Genomic DNA, 24,000 nt, shown 5'->3' with positions numbered 1-24,000 from the left:
GCTGTGATGAAGAGTGAAATATAAACTAAAGAGAACAAGACTAATATTGTTGGAAATAACTGCATTCATCTTATTACTTTTTGTGTCATATGTGCATGTATTTTATATTTGCTTTAAAGCGTTGGTTAGACTGCTGGACATGGAGTGTCAACTACTGTCAAGTCTACCAATGATTTTCTTGATGGCACATTCATCCTTTATTTTATTATTATTATTATTATTATTATTATTATTATTATTATTATATTTTGATTATAGGTTTACACTATTCTGTTTTAGATTACATGTATAGATCCACTGGTATACCATAAGTGACTAAGCTTTTGCAGTAGCCTATTACACTCATCTAAAAATAGACATTATAGAGGCTGACAACAAAATGGCATTGTGAGAAGTGAGCACACGGGGACATCATTTAAAATGACAATACCAGTGCTGTTCCTTTTATTTGTATGTCAAATGACTGACAGCTCCATCATTTAAATTAGGGTGAGGGTGAGAGATATACAGCTCAGATTCACCCTCTACAACAGCTGAAAATGAAATGCTAATCTTGACACAAACTGTTTCCCACCCTAAAATATGGATTTATTTTTTTTGTGAATTTGCGACTTCTGAAATTGCATTATGCAATTTATAAAGAGACAGAATTCAGAAATATTCATAAATGTCAGTGTAAAGGAAAGGTCACAAAGAGTGAAGGAATATCTTACTCATATAATCAAGAAATTTAATTTGGACTTCTTCTGTTACAGATAGAGGGGCGTACTACCGTCGTTGCTGGAGGTGTCTGTGGGCTGGGCAGAAACATATTTCCTTCGCCTGCATTGTATTTTTGGGCATTTAAAATAAACTTTTGGTGATAAATTAATTATTGTATCACAAATTGACTGCATTGTTTGTATGTCAAAGAATGCTGAAAACATTTTAATCTGAGGTTGATAATTTAGTGGGTCAGTTTTTTATAGGTACATGACCATACCAGCAGGAATCAATCAAATTATTTCACTGCAGGCTTCTTCCCACAGCTCTCAAAACTTATAACTACAGGACAATTTTAGTACTGTCAAACAATGTTATTATTAGGTGTTGCTGGAAATCTCAAAGGGAAAAAAACAGGTAAAAACAGGAGAGGGAAATAAAATGACAGACATTCCATCAACTCCACCTGTGCTATGCTTCTACTATGCTTCTGGTCCTGAAAATGGATGTAACTCTTATAAATGTGTCTATGCAGCATTAAACTATACACAGGAGAGGTAATTATATATTGTTCCAGAACTCTGCAGTTAGTATAACGGTAATTTTTAAAAGATATTTACATTGTTTCAGTCACCGATTATTTTAAGGTAAGGAATCATGATTTTGATACCTATCCTGGATGAAACTCTGAAAAGTAGTAGACGTAGAAGACCTAACTGAACAGAATCCTATTCTTCTGGATAAAGGCTGCAAACACAATATTGACTTTGTTCAATCACAATCTTTTGTGTCAGTTAAGTGTACATCTGAATTTCTTGGAAGCCAATTAAATACTACATTGTGTGCTATCATTACAGAGGAAGTAGAACATTTCAACTTTATAGTAAAGTTGCCACTTCTTGTGAAGTTGCTACCTTACTTTTAAACGTACAGTAGCAAAGCCTAGAATATTAGCTCTAAAAGAACAAGAATTAGCAACATACATATAGAAGTAAAGCTGTCTTAATAGAATAAATAACTATTAAATATATACAATAACTACTGAAATAGTTTTCTGAACACCCCACTTAAAGCAGAGATAGTAGGGACTCCCTTCACCCACCACCAGCCAAACTGTGCCAATATGCCCACCACACATCAGCTATCAGTGGGGAAGAGAACAGAGTTATGAAGCCAATTCATAGAGGGGGATTATTAGGAGGAAAGGGTAAAGGACAGGTACTTGGTAAGGGAGAAGGTGAAATCTGGCCAGGATACTGGAATTAACACTCCTATATGCGTTATAAATCATTTAAAAGACTGCATATAAATGAAACAAATGAAAAAATCCTATAAAGTAACCATCACATTAATCTCAGATCACTATTTTTGTTTCATATCTATAAGGTGCTGTTTTTCATCACCTGAGATGGAATAGAAGGCTTTCAGTAGGTTCCTGCTTAAACTTTATATTATGGGTGACTGAGGCTGAGTTTCAAGTAAAACCAAAACCACTTTGCCAGGTTACAGCCAAAACCAATCATCAGATAAACAATTATGCAGTGATGATCTGCACCTCAACTTTCTGAATTAAAAGGATTCTGTTGAGATCCATATAGACATGCCAATTTAGAACTTCACATCAAAGGGCTTACAGTATGTATTGTCACTTGGCCGTGATGAACACACAGGAATGTTCTATAAATAAAAAGAAATATGTTAAGATACACTGTAGTTATTTTAACTTCACTAGCTGAATTGTCCTTCAGTGTTCTAAAAAAGAACATTATAGGTATCTAGGCACATGTATTGATATTTTTTACTAAACATATTTTGAGTAGTAAAAGACTACTAAGTAAAAAAGTATTTTCCATTTCCTAGTATTTCTTACTTAATCTGAAAAATAAGAAAAGTAATATGACTAAGACTAACGTTTTAGGTCTCTGTGTTTCTTAAACATTTTAAATCTCAAATTAATTTTAAATTTAAACATAGGCCGGAGACTACAGGCAGGTTGTTTTGAAAAGCACTGTTAATTTTATTATCTCCTCCACAGACATAAACATTTTATGACCCACCAAATCCCATGTCCTTATGGTTTTACAGTTGACTGACCATAGAAACCCAAGGAGGCTGAAGCCACATCACATTCAAGGCAGCTCATTAATGAGCCTCTTTCATTTCCTTCCAGCAAGCTGATCTATCAAAAACTCTCTCCACTGAGAATATGAATAGTTTAATAACAAACAGATGGTTACACATTGCACAAATCACATCTCACCACAATGCCTGTTAACCTGACTAGTGAAAACATGAACATCAATTTTCTAACACTTTCTATATCCAGAAAACCACAAATTGTTCAGCATGATTCTTGCTATATTATTTATCTTACTCTTTCATCATATTTTTAGAACCCGTGGAGCCAAATGGCTCTAATGCTACGAAGTAAAACAATACTATTTAATTACTGTTTTGATTTGTGATTTTTTTCCATGTGATTAAATTCCAGGATAAGACAAAACATTTTAATGAACACATTATCTTGTTAGAAAAGACAGAGTGATTCACTAAAATAAATACACGTGTTAATGAGCCACATGTCCTAAAACATACTAAGCATGCTGTATACATTTATTTATACACCATCCTGTCTTTTGCAGAATCAGAAATAGATCTGAGGCAGTTTTCAAATTAATATGTTGAGATCCTATTCTCAAACACACAAGGGATGCATTCATTTTAAAGGGAACAAGCTTTGCACTTTCTTGAAATCCTACCATTTGACTCAATATAAAAAAAGAAAGCTTCCAAACCGACTTAGCCCAAAGCACAAGAAACACTAAAGAAACTGCAGCAAATTTTAAAGGGACAGTAAGCACCATTTACTCAAGAGTCTACTTAATTTTATGTGAGTGGTCTTCATTCTTTTTCAGTCCCTTTGGCTTACTGTTTGTGCTCCTCAAGAAAGATCTATCTACCTTAATTAATTTTTGTTCTTTCCCACTTAATTACTCAATTGCTAACAGCACCTATTTAGAAAGATCAGCCCATTTCAAAATTCCCACCCTTTTACCTTTTTTTGGCATGACACTAAGAGCTAAAAGCTAAGATAAGAACTTTTATAATTAACTTATTAACTCTTAATATCAGTCAAATATATGCAAATCAAGATGATGCCCTTCATGATCAGACTTACTATTCTGCAAAATATCTGACGATTCCAAATTGGATATACTCTTCTTTGTGCTCCAGCAGCTGGTTTGCAGAATCTTCAAGGTAAAAGAGAACATTCTTCTGAGCTGAAAGACACAAACACATTAGTGTTTTTGGTATCATGCATGTAAAAAGAAAAGAACAAAAAACAACAGCAACAAAGGAATCACTATGGGTATTTAATTGCAAGCTCACTCTTCCAGGACAATATCTTTCATGAAACCCTCTTCATGGTTTGTTCAATCTGTGGTGAAATGAATAATTGAATAATTACCAGAAAGAAAAGAATTGAAAGTCTGTACTGTAAAATGCCAAATATCTTATTAATAAATGCAATCTAATCAATGAGGGTTCAGCAATAACTTGTACTGAACAACAATTAGCAGCTCTTTGACTTCAACAAAGGAATAACCTGCCTTTCCATATACATCACAGATAGTAATAGGTTTGACGTGCTATTTTGATCTAGAGGCAATCTAGAACAAGGAAACTATAAATAGAAGGTATGCCTATAAAATGTATGTTAGGTTGAAGAAAATTGATTTAATGTTTGCAACACTGAAACAATGTTGTCACAAGACTGAAAATCTACAGTCAGTCATGGGTGAAAGCAAAATACACCTGCATCCCTGAGGGCATGGCTTAACAATGACAGTTTATACTTAAACAGGCTTTTACAGGTAATGCATAACACACAAAAATAATGTGTATAATTACATACAGCATCAACAGCGAGAGAGTTGTACTAAAACTGTGCACACATGCTGTTACCTTGCAGCTATGAAATGACCATATCATAGTAATACTACTTGTTTGGATTAACTGTCTGCAGAAACCTTTATGTTCAACATAAAGGCAGTGAACAATATTACGCCAGGACTGCTAAAAATACTGGAAGAACACAAACCTTCACATTGTGTTTTCAATAAACATGATGTGAATCATTTTTAACTGAAAAACGGTACCTAATCATAAGTAGTGCAAACAAATGGAAGATGAAATACTATTAAACATGCCAGAGGTATGAAAATAAACAAAAATATTTACTGTTTTTTATGTTTTTTTCCCAAGATCAACCAATTATGAAAACAATGTTACAGATTACCTTTGGATTCCAAGATAAAAAGATAAAACTGACTTGTTAAAAAAAAGCTTAAATTCATCAACCCTTTTCAGTCTAAAGACGTGGTTACTTCTCCTATTTTAAGCAAGACAATGTATGTTTAAAGACCACACACAACCACGTATCACAAGCTCGTACCTCTAAATCAACATATAAAACTGTACAAATATTGGTGTCTCCAGGTTAAAAAGACCACATCTGGCCCTTTCTCCTTTCCCTTACAGTTTTGATATATTCTGCACAAAAGCCTCTCACATTACAAGCTTTAAGCTACAATAACAAAGGGTCCTAACATTCATAAATAATCCACAGTATAGTGTTGCTTCCTGTCCATTAACCCACTTTGCTGAAGCTGTATTGCGGGTTTGTTTGGTTAAGAACATGCAGTGGGAGTGAGGAAGATCCCGATGTTCTATTTTGTACTTTCCTTCAATGTTTCATTCTATTTTTTTTTAACACGAGTAAGCAAACATTATCTTGACCTGACCTGGTGTACGAAAGGGACACGGGCCCATTTGTCTTCACATTTTGCTCTGCTCCGCAGGCTGATAAACTTTAGAAATAATCATCCACGAGCTGAACTTTCACTGGAACTAGTAGTGCATTTAACTTGCAGTAATATGACCCCTTTTGATTTAACATGTGTGGAGAAGAAGCTTTTAAGTTCTGTCACCAGAGAGGCAATGAACTACATAACTCCAGGGTGGAGACAAAGTAATTATGTTGGTAGGTACTGTATGATGCTTACAGTGCTGTATTTCCATGTGAAATGCTGTATCAATATAAGGAAAATGAAATTAAATTACAATACAATTTTAAAAGTATAAATAAAAGTTGGCTCCACATAACCAATGATAACAATGATATAGTCAGAATTCATATATTACTCCTCAAAATGTTATGATAATACTGACAATAAGCTGTACAACTCCCAGGTCTTCCTTGGGGCCAGACACAAATGTTAGCAATCCAGGAAGATAACTGCAAAAACACAGTGTTTTTCCCTGGTGGACAAACTGTGGGTATACTGCCTACTAAACTGCAAATATATTCAATGAAAAATCAGTCCACTCTTTTAATAATTTTGTTCTATTAGACTGATAAGTACACACAGAGGTTTTCACTTATTTTATATTTGTGTGTAAAAATAAAAATAAGAAAATAATAAGTGGGGGTGGTTCCTTCTCCAAGGGCAAAGAGAAAAATCTCTGCTGTGCTGCAAACCAGTCAATCTGAGAAGACAACTACAGTAAAAACAAATACAAAGTTTGTTCAATAACCACACACAGTAAAAGAAATAACTTCAGAAATCTTTTCAGAAGGGTCAAAACATTGTTGTATGAAAGATGCAAAACAGCACTTGCTGCTACAGTAACAAGAGTTAAGAATCAGGTTAAAGCTGAGCTACTGATTCAATAAATCTTTCCACACTTAGCTTAGGGGTGAAATGCTTGATACTTTCCAATTGTGCTGTTGGCAGACACTAGGAAAGTTGTCTGTCCATAAGTAGATGCAGAATACATTTACCAGTCACATAAATCATCCTTCAGTGCTACACGTCTGTTGATTTTTGCCTAATATTTTAATTACTGTAATAACATCATATACAGTGCATCACATCATTCCTTAAAACATTAATAACCTATTAAAAAATGGACTTTAAATCACCACAATTCATTTGATATCTTCACAGATTGTCCTTTCCATAGGTATTTACGTACCAGAGCACGAGTTTAAACAGATACTAAAAATACATTTTCAACTTTTTTCTCAGCTACCTTAAAAGGATTTGATTCTTAGTGTTTGGCAGCAGATGCTATAGCCTTAAGGGTTTTGTGTTTTATAAGCTTTTACCTTTTTATAAAACTGGCAAGAGAAACCTTAATCCCTTCCCTTGAGGGCGTAGCAAGGGCAAACAGTTGTTTGATAGTGAGAAAGCAATCAGTCACTTTGAAAGAGATCAGGTTGAATAACTGGACAATACACTGACTCTCACCTAGGTAGGGATGTCACAAAACAAAACCTTACATAGCACATATATTGTAATGGATTTATACATTTATATATAACTTGATAGACTCTTATAATACACTCGTAATAAGGCAAAGGAACAGGGTTTGATCCCTGTCTAGCCATCATGGTGAGTCACAGCAAATAAGATCACTGAGGTAACCTTCAGGAATCCTCAAGTATGATCATGTTTAGCCATTTATTTATACACAAAGGTCACATTTAATTACAACTGCATAGTTAGTGTTTTGTACATCCTCCTCTGACTGGGAATACACTGACTGACTTCTGAGACGTGACTTTTAGTCATACTGTACCTCCACAGTTTTCCAGTTTTCTTTTGTGAGTTACTTAAATTCTAACCAAAAATGTTTGATTATATTGAGGTACGGACATATAGATGGCCAATTTTTAGTCAATTTGGATGTATGCTTTGATCAATGTCATGCTGGAAGGTCTATTTTCAGCCAATGTTTATTTTGCAGAAAAAAACAGGAGTCTGACTACAATGTCCAGGTAAATATTGGAGTTCATGATCTTAACAGGGGCTCCAGGATCCAGAGATGCAAAAACAACCCCAAAATATAGTAAAACATCCACCATATTCCACAATGGGCATGAGTGTTTTCTCATTATGAAATTAACCTTTCTATGCTTTCATCTGACCATAATACTGGTTCCAGTTATCATTCAGATGTATTTTAGGAAATTCAACCTGCCTCTTTTTGTGGTTCCTGTCTGTAGTCTCCAGAATGCTCTCTGACTTTAACCATGAAGATGCATTCCTTAGTGAATATCTTCTCTGTGTTACCTCCTTTTATACCCCAAAGAAACAGGAACCCTTCAAAGGCCTCTCTTATATAGTTCTAGAGGGATCTGTTGCACTTCCAGAGAGCTGAATGTTATTGGAGATTTGTTTTTGTTGGCTTTTATTTAAAGAAACACTTAGAAGTGTGAATTAATGTGACCCTTGTGCTTTCTGGAATTCAGTTTTTTTATGACAGATATGCTATTATTACTACAGTAAAACATTTTTAGAACTTTTTTTAGGCAAGACACATTATCCAATCTGAAACACAATATGTTGTATGATATTTTTTGTTCCTATTTCATAAAGGGTATGAATACATCACTGCACATGTGAAGTATGTTACCAATGTCATTTGCTGATAATAGGATATGTCTTATTGAATTTCTGTTTTTCAAGTTCTCCAGCCTAACTTGATAGACCCTAAGACCCAATGACATTTTTTGCAATTTCAAGAAGATTTCAGTGTATTAATGTGCACTAGAAGCATTTAATTTATTTTGTGTTTAAAGTATCCTGGATTCAAGTCAAATTACAAAACACTAAAATCTATATGTGAACTGAAATTAATATTTCATTAATATGCATAACTAATATGCAACTTTAGAGATCATCTGGAACTCAATTCTTCATACTCTTCTGCCCTCTAGGACCAGAGTAACAAAAAATGGAACAAGCTTCAAATACAAATTACACAACGTAGGCAGATCTTAAAAAATAATAAGAACAAATCGCTGATTAAGGAAAAATGTATTGGTTAATGCAGAAAAAGGCCTGTTATTGTTGCAATATTAACACATCTCGAATTATTACTACAATTCTACGTACAATTTAATATTAGCAGACAAGACCAACAATGTAAGAAACAATAATTGCATACCCAAATATTCATCAACGGTAAGGCTGAAGCGGTCGGGATTCATTTTAATCTCTCATGCAGCAGACAATTATTGATGTATTTAATATTAATAAGGTCATCTATTCAGACCAGAAATGCATCAATCACATTCAGCTGTGACTCGTTCGTTTCCATAACACCAGCTTAAGCAGCACTTGGTGTTTCACATAAATGAACCCCCGGATAAACAACAGCCTCTCAGAAAGGTTCCTGGATTCAGTAATGTGCGATTAAACACTGTAAACTACAAAATCCGAGTTTCTGTAGTTTAATAGAAAATCTTCGTGGAAGCCCTGTTTTTCTGAAGCCATGTTCAACCAATCTTTTGCATTTGTTAAAATATTTTTGATACATGAGTATTCTATTATTTGATACAAACGGTGTATTCATCATAAATATTTTCAGAATGTTTTATTTCACTAGTTCAAAAAAAGATTTCACGAAATATTTATAGTTTGAGAAAAGTATCTTTCAAACGATAGTCTATAGCGTGTTACACTGGTTTTACTTCAAACTAAATGTACTCTGTTATAATTACTTCGTTGCTATAATTTTTAAAATTAATAGAAAAGCGAATATTGAATAAACGGGTTCATTGTTTAGTGGAGGACAACTGGTGGAGTGCGACTTTTAAAGAATAAATCTCTTTCAAAGTAAGACAATGAAAGTATAATGTCTGATAAATACAGTACACAAAATTAAAAAAAACTTTTAAAATATGATGAATACAAAATCTCGTTGACCTAATTCAGATTTTTTTTAAGATTACAAAAGTCATGGGACTCTCAACAGGAAAAAACTGACAATTCAGTTGAAACTGAGTTGATGGGCTATTTCATTTTCTATACAAAAATGAAGACCAAAAAATCTAGAAGTAGACTTTTCTACCCCCCAAATAAGTGAAACGTTATGTAGATAGTGGTGGTTATTAAAAAAAAAATTAGCAAGTCAATTTTCACAGTCGATTGTTCTGACTCTCAGTGGTTCTCTGCCCCTGGGATTTGTCAAATTGGATCTATAAAGTGAAGGTGCCTAATTAACAATGTGTCACATTTACTTATTTTCTCCATTTTCCTTTAAAGCTCCTAAGGTTGCATTTTTGAGCCAGCTATGCTCAAACACCTGTGACTTACATTATATTCTATGTTAGAGGCATTATTTAAACAGCAGCTATTGCAACAGAATAAGCACTGGATTATCAAGTGTTATATTTCTTTAACCATCAGGGAGACTAGACTTCACTCCTCCATTCCTTGGCGGAAGCAAGGCTAAATGAAAAGTAAACTTTGAGCAAATCTGAATATGCCTCAGACATGTTAAAGACATTAAGGGTAATGAAAGTATCATTATTTGAATGAAAACAATTATTTACCATCAGCAGCCTGCGAATTTGAAAGGAAATTGAATAAGAAGGCTAAAGTACTTCCAGATTCCCTTGGCCCTGCTCTAAATCATTTTGATCTGCATGACTGCCCAGGGATTCATTTGAGTGTTTTACATAGACAGGCTCTGTCTTTGACTGGAACTGGAAAGCAGAGCAGTTCAGTTTTTTTTAAGAAAGTATTGCATGTGGACATGATATCACTGGCAATTTCAAAGGTCCAGCATCAGTACTCATGAAATTAGTATGATCGTCACTCTCTTATTCAAAGCAGAATATCACAAATTTTGAGATTCATTTCTAGATCCAAATATGTGCCTCTTTTTTTTCACCCCAGACTGTAGTAAACCAGGCAGCCATTGATAATCATATTACATAGTACTGTAATTACAGAATGCTGTTGTTAAAAGATAGTGTTTGTGTTACCAGTTGGATACGGTACTGTACAAAAGTACGATGCAGGCCCAAAGGTTTATTGATCTACTTTGCCATGTTGACACCTAATTGGTATCCATTTAAACTGAATTAACAACATATGAACATAAATAACTGCAACAGTTATTAAATAAAACAGAGGGACAGAGGGACACCAATACAGTGTCATAGTTTCACAACACCATTGTTCAAAGAAGCTTACAAATTCAAATTCAATGAGCTTTATTGTCATTATAGATGAATTACTGTGTTGCCAAAGCAATAACAATTCTGCCACTAATTGCCACTAGAGGCCATTAAAGGATTGAATTATTTGTAAATAGACACATTGGGTTAATTAGTAAATTCATTACATTATTGTCGTAGGGTTCAGAAGTCACATTCTCACTGTAATTAGTAGAATGTGTGTATATAAATGGCCTCATTGTGTTATTAAGTGTTTACTAGCACATTGAGGGGGATTGCTGTGTAGTTGTTTTGTTTGCAAATGTTAAAAAATTCTGTTATAAAACGTCATGTGTTGACCAATATTGTCGATTAGATCCCTTGTGCTGTCTTTTTAGAGGTAGGGTCAGAATTGCAGCATTAAAGAGACACTCTCTGTTCCTCAGACTGTGATGAGAGATAGCATAGTGTGCTCCCAGCTCTGTTGAGTTTCCTGCCCCTCTTCCCCCACTAGGACTGGAAGCTGTTCTGATTCTGAAAGATGAGGGATTAAGGCCGTTATTTTAAGGAAGAATGTTTGTCTAATTTCTATTCTTGTAGTGCAGCAGAAAGTGTATCTCTGTGTCTGCTTCTCCCTGGTGCCAGTGAGAGCACAGATTGTCCTCTCTGGGTAGCCAGGACTACCCACTCACTGGCTGAAATAGTAGGAACCCCAGCTGAATAACATGTTGGCCTCAGCAAATAGCAAGAACAACATGAACAGGATGTGGCATGTATTCCTTAAAGTTTTGAAATATTTGCTGCCCATTCCCATCTTATTCTTCTAACCTTCTGACAAGGTTTAGATAAGGGTGGTGGTGCGCCGGATTAAAATGTATGTTCCATTGCTTCCACCAGTTCTCAGTAGGATTAAGATCTGGGGATGCAGATCTAAGGATTTTGCTGACTGGGGAAGGTGATGGGGTTTGTCTTATGCTCGTTAAACCAATGACAAGTGTCTGCCACTCAGAACGCCTAATAATTTCACTGGAGATTCCTAATATAAACCCTTCTCTTTCAATTGTTCAGTTTTGTGTTCTGACAACAACAGTAATTGTGAAAAATGCATTCCAGACACCAATCATTTGCAAAGAAGGATTCCAAATACAAACTGCTGAATGCTTTCCACTGATTTATGAGGTTTTCGTTTCATTTAACCACAATGAACTGGATCCTCTACGCTGCAGCATTTTAAAAGGAATGTCTAAATTAGGAATTATTTTGTCACTGGTTATAAAGGATCTTTAAAAACAATACAGCAGCATTAGAGGGGTATCTTGAATGCTGAATTCCCGTTACTAGTGTGAGTTTCATAGCAAGTTTTTATCTGAAATTTGGCACTTTAGAGTACTACATTAAAATAGTGAAAAAATGGTCAGACATTAAATTGCAAGACGCAAAGCACAATATCGGATCACCATAACTTTAGTCATTTGTAAGAATAGGACATTCACCCCAACGTTTGTATGTTTTTAAAAGAGATATAGAGATATGGTTGACTATGATCAAATAAAGGGTTTTAATTTTATGCATAATACAAATGTTTTGGGTTCATAACTCTGCTCTTGTGGTTGTAATAATAACACGTTACTCCAAAGATGGCGCCAGACAGTTACCAAGTTCAAAACAGCCCTGCCTAGCTTATAATCACTAGATTGTACAACTCTGTACAACATTCAAAAATAATAATTCTGTGTGTGAAACTAAAATCAAACAAGTGGTTGTACACTAATTATACTTTCATTCTGGAAAACATGGACACAATTTGCGAGTTTATTCCTCTGTCTGCTTATTGATGTATTGTTGGAGACAACACAACAACAGGGTGTCCCTGACAATAATTGCTCGGCATAACTCATGAATAGATCTCCAAGATTAAAAGATCAAAAGATTTTGGAAGCACTGAAAGAGAGATAGATTTAAACAAAAAAGCAGAGCTTACTCTTTCTGTTGTTTAACTGGAACGTATTCTAAGTATTTATTTTGAAACCCAAGTGAGGACGCAATTCACTTTCATAATTACTGTCACCTAAACAGTTTCAATTCTGGTTTCTCAGCCAAAGGAATGAAGCATGAAATGGAATTTCTTGACATCAGCTTAGACAGCTGTATATGTATCATTACCTCACAATAATGGGAATTAGGCCAAAGCACCTATTTGTTCTGGGAAGAAGTTATAAAGTTGTTTTCCTAGTTTAAAATGAAAACCAAGGCGACTATTGGCAAAACAGAAGCTTACTTGAGCTAATGACAAATATCTATAAATGTACCAAAGTGACAATGCAAACCCCAAATGTCTCCCCTGACCCCAGAGTAATAGATTCCCCTTAATTAATTATGCACACAGAATTACGTTTTTTGGGGGTAGTAATGGGCATATTTATGGATATATAAGGAACTGAATAAGGAAAACACTAAACAGAATTTTGTGTGAATGATGAGCAGAATTTTTAAATTTAATATTACTCCTTTCTGGGAACACAAATAGTAAATCGGAGACTTGCTTTGACAGGACAGAAAATTCCCTTTTCCCATGTAAATGAAAAATAGAAAATGAAAAAAGACAATATCTTCATCTGTTTAACAGGTGTCAGAAATCACCTGATGACTTGGTTTTATTTCAAGAGTCTGATTAATCCGTGTTTAAAAAAGATATAAAGCTGCTTTGCTTTTTTGTATGTCTTTTTGAAGTTACCACATAAAGCAAAAGAGAAGCTATTTCGTGTATTCACCAGAAATATACATAAAAATATCTTCAAAGTGACTGAATTGCATTATGAATGTACAGTGCACATGTTGATTCAGCTTTTTATTTGTCTTGTTTTTTTTTCTCTTTTAGAATCACTCCATCAATCTCATCCTGACAAGACACAGGGGGTTGTTTGGACGGCACAGTAGAAGTATAACCATTTAAAAAATGCGGTAAGAAAGGAAAACATAAAAACACCACATTTATTGGACATAATTAACACCATCTCTCCAGGAAAAATACTGCTGTAATTGTTCATTACTCATGTGATTTATGCAAGTATTATTTTACTACTGTGCATCTTTGTATAAGTCTGTAGCAAAACACAGAGTAATGGAATAGAAATGAAAAACAAGAAGGATCCAGTGTCATCAGCTGTGTTTGGATTTACTATGAAGCTTTCTGGGAAACTTTGTGATTGTGATATATTCTATAAACAAGAAAAGGTAAATTGTGGTTAGAAGAAAAAAAACAACAACCATTTTTTCTTTGTATAGGTTTCCTCAGAAAATTGAAATACAGTATATTATAAGGACGCCAGTCAGTCACTCATAGTTCAATTGAAGAGTACTGATTTTAAAATTAAGGTGTGTGCTCCGTCTGGCATCTATGATACTTTTATTTGGCCTTGTTTAACTGCACAAACCAGATAAGTAGGTGGTGATCTTTTTTTTTGTTCTAGGCTTTTTGGAGCCTAGGTCTCCTACGTTCAGAACGTCTCCTTGTGTGCCTAGAGTTTGTATTGTAAATCATGTGGGTTGATGCAGTTAAGTATCTTCAAAACACTGTGTATCAGGAAATAACAAATGGTGAGACATCCTGCTGCCTTAACAGGAAAAGAAAAAATCCAATACAAAGAAACAGGGGGGAACCGTTAAAAGGACATTCCCAGCAAATTTCATGAAAGAACAGAAAAACAAAGAAAAAGTTCTGTGGTGTGAAAGAGCTAACTCACTATGGGCTATGCATGTAAAATTTATTTGGGTATTGCAACCTCTGTGTTTGATGGACATTGAACTGAATTGAACTGAATGCTCCAGTATATTCAAGTAAAAGAAAAATCCAATTTATGTAATTAAAAAAAGTATTTCAGTCCATTACTTTTTTCGACTGATTTTTACCTGTATAGAGATACAACAGGGGACACTTTCAGTCAGGTGTCTGTGGTACGGATGGATTGAGATTGAGGTTTGCTAAAATCAGTGAACATCTGCTTTTGCCTGTTTCAGATAAATTAGTTATGTACAGCGGATTTATGTTACTCCAACATGTTTTTCTTAAGAAAAAATACTCACTAGTTCTCTTGTGTGTAGTTATGACATAAAACTGTGTTTTTTTTTGTTTTTTTCAACATTGTCGGGCTCTGGGCTTCTGGAATTCCGGACAAAATGTAATATATACGGATTTCATAGATACTGTACATATTACTATGGTATTTTAATAAAAAACATAACAATACCTCTCAAAAAGGGATTTTCCTTGCAAGTGCTATAACACCATCATCTGCTTCATTGTACAACCAGGTGAGCATGCAACCTGCCCCTGCTAGTCGGTTTAAAATGGCTGTCGTTGTGCGAATCCCATCAATCACTGGGTTATACCGTTTGCAGAAGGCCAGGAGTGGTCGGTTTATACATGTTAGATCACAAAGTTGACCAATCACGTCGCAACCTTTTAAAATTGACCATTACTCTGCCCAGCATTATGAACCAGTTGTCTGTCCTTCCCATCCCTGAAGGCCTTGTTTGAAGTCATCTTGGGTTCCTCCATTTTTGCCACTCAGCAACACTTTGTGGAATAAACCAACATCAAGTTTCCATACGCTTTTTGACAGTGAACTGGACAACTGTTAATAGCCGAAACAAAATATGGTTACTAATATAATACTGAAATTTAAGTTGTTTGCTCACAAAAAGGCACCATAGATGTATGAATATGCCAAAATTGTCACGATTATAGTCCCCCCTCCTTAAGGGTGCTCCAGCCCTTTCACTAAGACTTTATTCTCTGCACCTGTTCCCTATTCCCAGCCCACCTTAAAAGCCAGGCGCTGACGCTCTTCCGGGCTCTGCATCTGATTTCCATATCGTGCGAGTCCGGGACCTGGAAGCGCCTGGTCCCGTTAAGGTTTTAACCTCTGTTCCCGTTCCTGTTCCCCGTCCGCCGGTTCCGACCCGGCCTTCGTGGTTTTAATTCTTTCTTCTGATGGATCTTCTGGTTTTGGACTTACCCTTGTGTTTTGGATATTCCCTAAGGACTACTCTCTCGGATTGTTCGCCTCGGCCACACCTCCCCCGTGCACCAGCGCACCTTGGACACGCCCCCCTGTCTTCAGCCCCGTTTTCCTGCATGACGTTTCCCTAGTGTTTCCCCACTCCGTCGGACTGTGTCGTCCGCATAGGGTCCGGAAAGAACTGTTCGTTACAAAAATAGAACTTCTTCTGATGTGCTTTAAAACACAATCTGTTGTATTGCTATGTCAGGAGTGTATTTTAATATACAAATATGTGTCATTTTAACACTTTCCTCTGTGAGCAGATGGCATGAGCCTTAAAGTAAGGCTAATTTGAGTCATGGAGGTTCATGTGATTTTTTTTCATCAAGAACGTTTTATGCTGTCAGGTTCAAAGCAAGCGACAGCCAGGTGCTCCTTTATTTTATTGTTTTGGAAATTAAGAGACGTGTACTGTAGCTTGTGTACATTGTTAAACATGTCCAATTCGAGTTTTGCTCATTCTAAACTTATTTTTCTTTCAGTGTGTGATCAGAAAGGTTATGCGTCTAATATTTATGCTTTGTGATGAATTTAGGAAATTAAACAGTACAATGTGCTTTGTGAATCAAAATTTAAAAATGACCTCTAAGTTTAAAATAGTTTTTCTAGAATTTTATTTTTAGCCTGTGTTAACTGTTTTTAACTGCCGAGAAAAGCACCAGTTGTTGCAAAACACATCAAAGTACATTGTGAACCCAAAAACATAATTTAAGATAATTAAACACATAAGCCAATTACAAGGGAAAAATAACAAAAATGACAATGCAGGAAGTAGCAGCTTCCCTCCTTGGCAATGTGTGGAAAAGAAAAGGCATCTTTACCTGACAAGTGTAAAAGTGTCATGAGAATTCGAATGTGTTGTTCTATGTCAAGCTGTTCGCTTGACAACCAGAATAAAGAGTATGAGAGCAGTGTTTATTCTTGGAGAATTCTGTGAATGTCTTCTTGACCAACACTTCTTGACTTCTTGGTCAAACAATCAGAGATTGTTTAGATTAGCTTGTTACAAAGGGCTGTTTCAAAGCCCTTTATATAGTGTATTAAAAATTAAATAGAAAGTAAATAAGCATTGATGGGTATTATTTACGCAAACTGCTTTGCCGCTAATACTATAAATCTAGTGGCTTTCAAAATTGACATTCTTGTAAAAACATTTAATACTGCTTAGCCTAAATGCTGATTATACAGCAATAGGCTTGCACCTTCCCAAATGAAATGCACGTTCTGGATAACCACAGAGTTCTGACCTTATGTCTGATGATCCTGCTAGTCTGTAGTAGTCAGATTGTTATGCATCCCATTAAAATCCGTATTATGAAATTAGATAATTGCATGGCCTGAAATAATATATATTGAGTTTGTTCAAAGTTTTTGAAATATGTACCCTAATGGGTTGAATTACTACTTTTGTTCAATCTGTTCAGTAATAATAACTGTCCTGGAATCATTGTTTTCAAGAGTGAAATATAATAACACAGCCTAAATGATTCAAACCTCATGATTAAAAAGCCACTTCTAAATTATAAATTGAACTCTTATGATTTCCAGCAAAATGTGGTATTTATTGAAGTCTCTCTCAGTTACCCTAGGGGAGTATTGGCTCAACTTTTTTTTGTTCATAGCAAAACTAATCTTTCCACTGCGAAGACAATAATTACCATTTTAATTTATGATCAACTGTTAATTTCAACCATCTAAAAGCACTTTAGGGCAAATAAATTTTAAATGTTATAAAGCAAAACCAGCTTTTATATTTAAGTAACCTTTTTGATTATATACATTATAATGAGGTTATGTGGTTGCACTGTATCAGAAAGCTATAAATTAAAAGGTAGGTCCTAGATTTTTCCTGAATAATTGAGGAAAGGTATATTAGTTTGGTACATTTCCATGATCAGAAAGTGTAAAAGCTTTCCAAATGATTTGAAAGCTGGTGGATAAAAATAGATTAACGTGATTTAGAAACTGCCCAATGATTAAAATATTTTCTCTAACTGTTAGGTGTGGGTGGAGGAGATTGAATTTCCACAAAGGTTTTTGCACCAATATTCACCTACTGTATCAAGGTGTCAATGTGGGATGAAATATTTAAATAATTACAAAAATTACAGATGTTCAGTACAAATGATTTGCTATGATTTATTTAGCATGAATTAACTTTAGATAATTTGAAAAAACACTTTTTTGAATAAGACAATACGGTTTCAAATCCTGTGCATTTTCACAACAAAAGAAATATTTCAGAAATTGAGCATGTCCTGTGTACTAGGGACGTGTAACATTGTTTACTTCAAAATCTGTCATTACCTTTCCAACCAAAAAACTATCCACCAGCATGTCTTACTTCTGTGCTTTGTAGAAACTTAGGCTGCTATGTTTTCATTTTCTTACCACCATGATGAACACCATGAACAAAAATGTTGTGTTGTAGCATCTCGTGTCGAGCAAGAAGGCAGGATCAACATGTCTTTGTGTGTCGTGCTTACAAAGTATTATGCAACTAATAATCCATTTTAATCACAGTAACCTGTCATGTCAGACAAAAACCACAGTCTAACCTGAAAAATCAGCTTTTGAAATCTTGTGAATCTTAAAGATGGTAAAAAGGATTTTCAAAGATCTGAAATTTACATCAATCTTTCCATAGATCACTGGACCGGTCCCAGTTGTATTGTGGCTCACATAAAGTACATGCTACAGTTTTAGTCTTGAGCTTAAAAAGAACAAAAGTACTAGGTCATTGGAATCATTTAAAGTAATATATGAAAATTTGTGGCGAGACTTTGGTTGTTAGCACTGCTGACTAACAGTCTTTGTTTCAGGTCTGAACTGGAGTACCTGAGTTTACATGTTACCCCCATATTCACACAGGTTTACCCTGGTTTACTCCCACCTCCTGAAGACATTCAGGCCTGGTTAACTGGTGTCTGTCAATTGTTTGTGTTTGTGCCCTGCATTTGCCAGGTATAGCGTACATGATACATGCTATTAACAAAAGGTTTATGAATCCCATAGTTTGGTCTCAAATATATACATTTGCATATATTTTAGACAACAAATATAATTAGATCTTAATTATAAGTTATATACTGTATAAGAAATGTATTTATAAGGAAGTTTTCATAAAAGATGAAGATAACCTGAGTGAACATATAACATAAAGACATAAGACCTATTTGGATTATTTAATGAATAAAATGATCCAACACCTAATATTCTTGTGTGAATAAGCCTACAAATGCTTAGATTTAGTAACTAGCAGCACCACTGGAAGCACCATTGACTTCAACTAGACTTTTTTCTTGACCTGTACATCAGTGGCTCACATTGGCCTTTATGTTTTTTGGCCCATTCTTTACGGCACTGGTCCAAGCCGCTGACATTTGAGGGTTTCAGCTGACATTTTCCTCCAGAATTTGCTGATACAATGCTGAATTCATTGTTCTGTCAATGAACACAAGCTGTCCAGCTCTGAGGACGTAAATGCAGCCCCACCACCATGCTTGATGGTCTGATTGAAGTTCTTCTCTGAGGACAGCATTGTTTGGCAGGCTCACCATAATCTGGAATATTTTATTTTTTATTTTCCATCAGTCTGATGGAGGATGGGTGGAGCCCCAGATGTTTTCGAAATGCTTTTACAACCACCTTCACACCGATGATCATTAAATTTTATTTGAGGCATAATACATTTCTGCTAAGCTTTGTGGTAAGTACTTACAATGTTTTCTGATCATTATATACAGTAGGACAGAGCCAGTGAAAATCAATCCTTGTTTATGTGTCACCCAGTTATTTAATCTATTGTTCTTAAGCAAGAATCAAATAACCAGGATATGTTATGTATGACTTTTTTTAAAAACCCTTTTCAAATGAGTATGTTCACACTTCCAAAGACACTGCTATGGAATGCATAGGAACAGATTGTCATTTTTAGCCATCATCGGCTAAAAATGGCAGCCAGGCTGTAACTGTATGTATACAGAAGCCCAGAGTTAGCAATAAGAGCAGCAGCAACAGAAACCCTCAAGATGATGGAAGTAACAGTTTCGTAAGTTCTGGACTGGAATTTCCTTTATTTAGCCAGATTTTGGTTATGTTTCACAAGATGGAGTTGGGCACCCAATCTGTCATGATATACACATATATATGATCTTATCTGAATATGAGAATGCGTTAGTAAAAATGGACTGTATTTCGTACCATTACTGACTTTTTTTTATAACAGATTTCATGCTGTGCTCTCAACATGTTAGAGGTAATAAGAAAAGGTTGAATGGGATTTCCAAACATGAAATTGTATTAAAATATTTCTGACAGATTTTAAGAGATATTTCCAAACTCTTTAATGAACTAAGGAGGAAAAAAATTCTTGTTGCTTTGTTAAATGCCACCAACCCCATCAGAATTTGTGCAATTGTCCCTCAGTTCTGTTTGGCCTTAGTAAAAGTCTGCAAGGGTGTGATAATGCACTGCTTGTCTTCTCACTCTTGAGAAGTGGTCTCAGATAAGCATCAAGCTCTGTAGGGTATGTGTTGTTTCAGCCTTTTGACATACTCTTAATGGATACCAATAGATTATACTGACACTTTAGCAGAACTGTGATGCTCCCTGCTAATCAGTGTCTGATTAAATGCAGTCTCATAGCATTTTAGAAAGAGAATGCTCCTCCTTACCAAGCATTTCTTTCTATAGACCTGGTGAGTGCCACATGCTCCACCAAACCAGAATGCTCCCAGTGAATGTAATTAATCTTTTCTTATCACTATGGTGTTATGGATTAGGTCAGTCTTCAGACCACCTAAATCTTTATTTAATTTTATATCTTCTCACCTTAACATAGAGAGTCCTAACTTTATGTCATAACACACAGGCAGAGTGAGAGTTCTAGAAAGGTAAGCAAAGTATTTTGCAAATGGTAGAGAAATTGGTGAAATGATTTGATTTGTTTCAAATCTTGTACAAAGAGTTCAAAGCAAACTTTGAAAAGCAATCTGGTAATTATCTAATCCACAGAAGGGCACTAATTCATTTGGTCTTATACATCAGTATTAAACATTGGATTCTTGTAATGACGACAAAAAATATTGATGTGTATATTTAGCACTCCAGATCCAGAGGATATTGTTTTTGCATATCATTCTTTTTTTAACCAAGATTTTTTAGGAAGCATTTCTTTACCATGAAGAATTGTAAAATAAACAGACTAGTTGATCTCACAAGCTATGAAGTTAAATCACGGTCAGCCAGTAAAGATTGCAGTTCTATCTCATATTATTTAGACTGTAAGTCTTCAACATACTTGTTTTCATCCACAGTTCCTTAAAAGCAGTGTGAAACCTTTAGGCCTCAAAATATAACGGCCAGCTGTGTGTAATGGGACGGGGGGTATTCTTGAAAAAGCAGATTTGTAAGTGATTGAAGAAAATAGTAGCAAATAAAGTAAATTACAGTGGTGCTGCATATGTGAAATCTCCATTATTATGGATTGCAAAGGATACTGTCCAAATATATTTTCATATGTCAGAACTGGAATTTTGGAACCTAAACTGCAAAAGAAATTTTAAGCATTACAAGGGTGTCATTTACGGGATTTCTATCTTCTCATATCATTCACAGACCCTTGATTTACAATTTCATTTTTCTTCCGTGATTTTTTATTTTATTTTTTCTTTCCGTTTTTCCAATTTTACTTATTTACGTGGACCTTTCCAGTTTTTGTGTGGTTGTCAGCTTTTCAAAGCCTAACCTGTATGTGATTTTAATGTTTTTGTAAGGAAATGAAAAGAAGCTGTGTTAGGTTTGTGGGTGACAATTCACAGCAATTACTCACATAACATATTTTACAAACTAGAGATGGTACTTTACTTTTTAGAATGACTGACCTCAAAATAGTTCAGTCTCATAAAATGAACTCCAGTCATAACCATATTTAAGACTATTTTTTGCTTTCAGCATAAACTGTTATAATAGATGCTGGTCTTTTAATAAATAAATTAGCACTGCCTTGTAAGAACTGGAAAAGAAGATGGACACTTTCTGCAACACATTACATAGAAGTGCAGCTGAATCACAAATAAGTTAAAGTTGCTTTAAAAGCCCTGGAGTGCAAAATAAATATTCAGTTTTAATTGAGATGATAATGGCCTGAAAGAAATCATTGCATGAGAGAAGGGTGGTCTTATTATCAGCTTTAAATGAAACACCACAGGGTGAAATAGCTCCAGGTAATGGGCCCAGCCTCTCAGTGTGCCAGTGCTACACTTTGCTGTTTTAATGAGGTAGGGTAGGCAATAGACAAAAGAAAGGTTTTTTCAGTATAAAGGGCATATGGAGAAGAGGCAAAGGAGATGATTGTAGACCAACCAGGGCCTAGGATTTGTTGAAGCTTGAACACTTGCAAGGACTGTAAGACCATGTAGCTCTTATGCAATTATTCCATTTCAATAATCATTAATCATACATTTAATTAAGGTTTCCAGTGAACTGCACAATGGCATGACCATGGGAAGAGTTTGAGAGAGTAAAAGGCAGGCAGCAGCCTTCATTAGGTTTGGGGAAATTTACAGTAGTAAGTCTAGATTTCATAAACCTGTGTTAAATTCCACTATGCCACCAGGTTTTTAAACACCATTCCTCTTTGGTCTGTTGCCATGGTGAGGCTATTGTATGGTGTTCACTGGCACAGAATGTCTGCTGCTTCAGGACCTTTAGCTTTGATCAGACAATTGATCAAAAATTGACTTCATCATGTTTTTATACTTACCTGTTCCACAAAAACATACAACTAAGATTAAACCAACACAATCCATTCAATTAATAGATTAAGCCCCTAAAATAATTATTAAAAACGATTAACATAAAATGGTATAATACTTAAGATACCAGGATACCACCATAACATCTTTTTACAGCACAAATTCATCTGTTGATGGAGGTTCTGCAAATATCAGTTATTTTAACAACTTTTAACAAAATAGTGGCTTGATGCATCCACTCTGTAAGGCTTCTAAATATGTAAGAGTCAATGCCTGATTTTTGTAAAAGAGACATCCTGTAACTAACCTGACCACAATATAGAGCACATATATTAAAAGAATTAAGATATATTTCGGCATTCTTCTCCATCATAGACAGAAAACGAATCTCTCCATTCTAGAAGTAAATCGATCTCATTATCTAAATAAATTACGTTTTCAATCAATAGCCATGATAGCACATGAAAGATAGCAGCTACCATTTGTTATCAATCATCCCTGACAGGTCAGGTTTAATAACATGAGGATGTCCTTTTTTCCTTAATCATTTAATTAGGTCCATTATGAGACCATGCACAAACGTTTTCCAAATGTTTCTATAACAGATACATTAAGTTAAGCATATTTCAACATAAGATGCTTTAAGTATGTAAAAGTTAATTTCCATGTACAGATGTTTTTTCCTATGTAAAATCTGTGTTCTATTTGCAGAATGCGAGAGAAACTTTGTTACTAGCAAATACACAAAGGAAGTACTTCGCTTCGGCGAAGATGGGTTTTGTGATCTTGAAAATACTGAGCCACAAATGTCAACCGAAATATATATATAAAAATTTGTTCACAATGACACATATATTTAACATTCTCAATAAAGTCTTTTTTAGTAAGCCAACCTTTAAAAAATCTAATTGTATAGTTGTGTTAAAGGTTTTCTTTCCGTTTTTTATGAGAAAAAGATGCTGAATTAAAATGCTTAATTGTGCATTACCGAAAGAAAATACAACGAAAACAACATAATGGCATTAAGCAATCGCACTGTCATTACATTTTATACACGTGGGTGTAAAACACCAGATGTGAAAGGTTGCCCTTCTCATTAATATAAAACTTTCATAATTTAAAAAAAAAACCTTGTGACTACTGTTCTCGTAAATAGACACCGTAACTTTGGATGTGACACAGGGAACAGTCCAATACAAGACCACTGCAGACACACCCCCGGAGGGACCGAAAGGAGCCTGTAATAATGGATTGCTGAAATCGATTACTTTGGAGGATTTTATCATAACAAGATATTTTCTTTACGGGTGCATAACAGAAAAAGCTCTTCCGCTGAGAACGAACATGCCTCTGAATTCGTCCCGTCTCTTCCGAAATGATTTATTCAATCATAGATCACCCCCTTTGTAACATTTGGTTCAGCCCAATGATTCTTTTGATCTCTCCAGCTTCGAAAAGAATA

The 24,000-nt window shown here is 35.0% G+C and overlaps 1 protein-coding gene across 1 annotated transcript in view; it reads right to left on the bottom strand.

Moving 5' to 3' along the window:
• The window catches only part of cstpp1 (centriolar satellite-associated tubulin polyglutamylase complex regulator 1), a 50,198-nt gene extending 41,337 nt beyond the window's left edge, over nucleotides 1-8,861 (bottom strand). Inside the window, exons 1-2 of the mRNA XM_088934844.1 lie at nucleotides 8,719-8,861; nucleotides 3,881-3,983 (exon numbers count right to left, since the gene is read on the bottom strand). Coding sequence (XP_088790970.1) covers nucleotides 3,881-3,983; nucleotides 8,719-8,761 — 146 coding nt within the window. The 5' untranslated portion in view covers nucleotides 8,762-8,861. The remainder of the gene's footprint in view (nucleotides 1-3,880; nucleotides 3,984-8,718) is intronic.
• Nucleotides 8,862-24,000: the final 15,139 nt, after the last annotated feature.

Source organism: Atractosteus spatula, chromosome 16 (genome assembly GCF_055471065.1).
Source record: "Atractosteus spatula isolate fAtrSpa1 chromosome 16, fAtrSpa1.hap1, whole genome shotgun sequence".
Lineage (NCBI taxonomy): Eukaryota > Metazoa > Chordata > Actinopteri > Semionotiformes > Lepisosteidae > Atractosteus > Atractosteus spatula.
The sequence above is the reverse complement of the archived record's forward strand: the minus strand, read 5'-3'. Positions and strand labels throughout refer to the sequence as shown.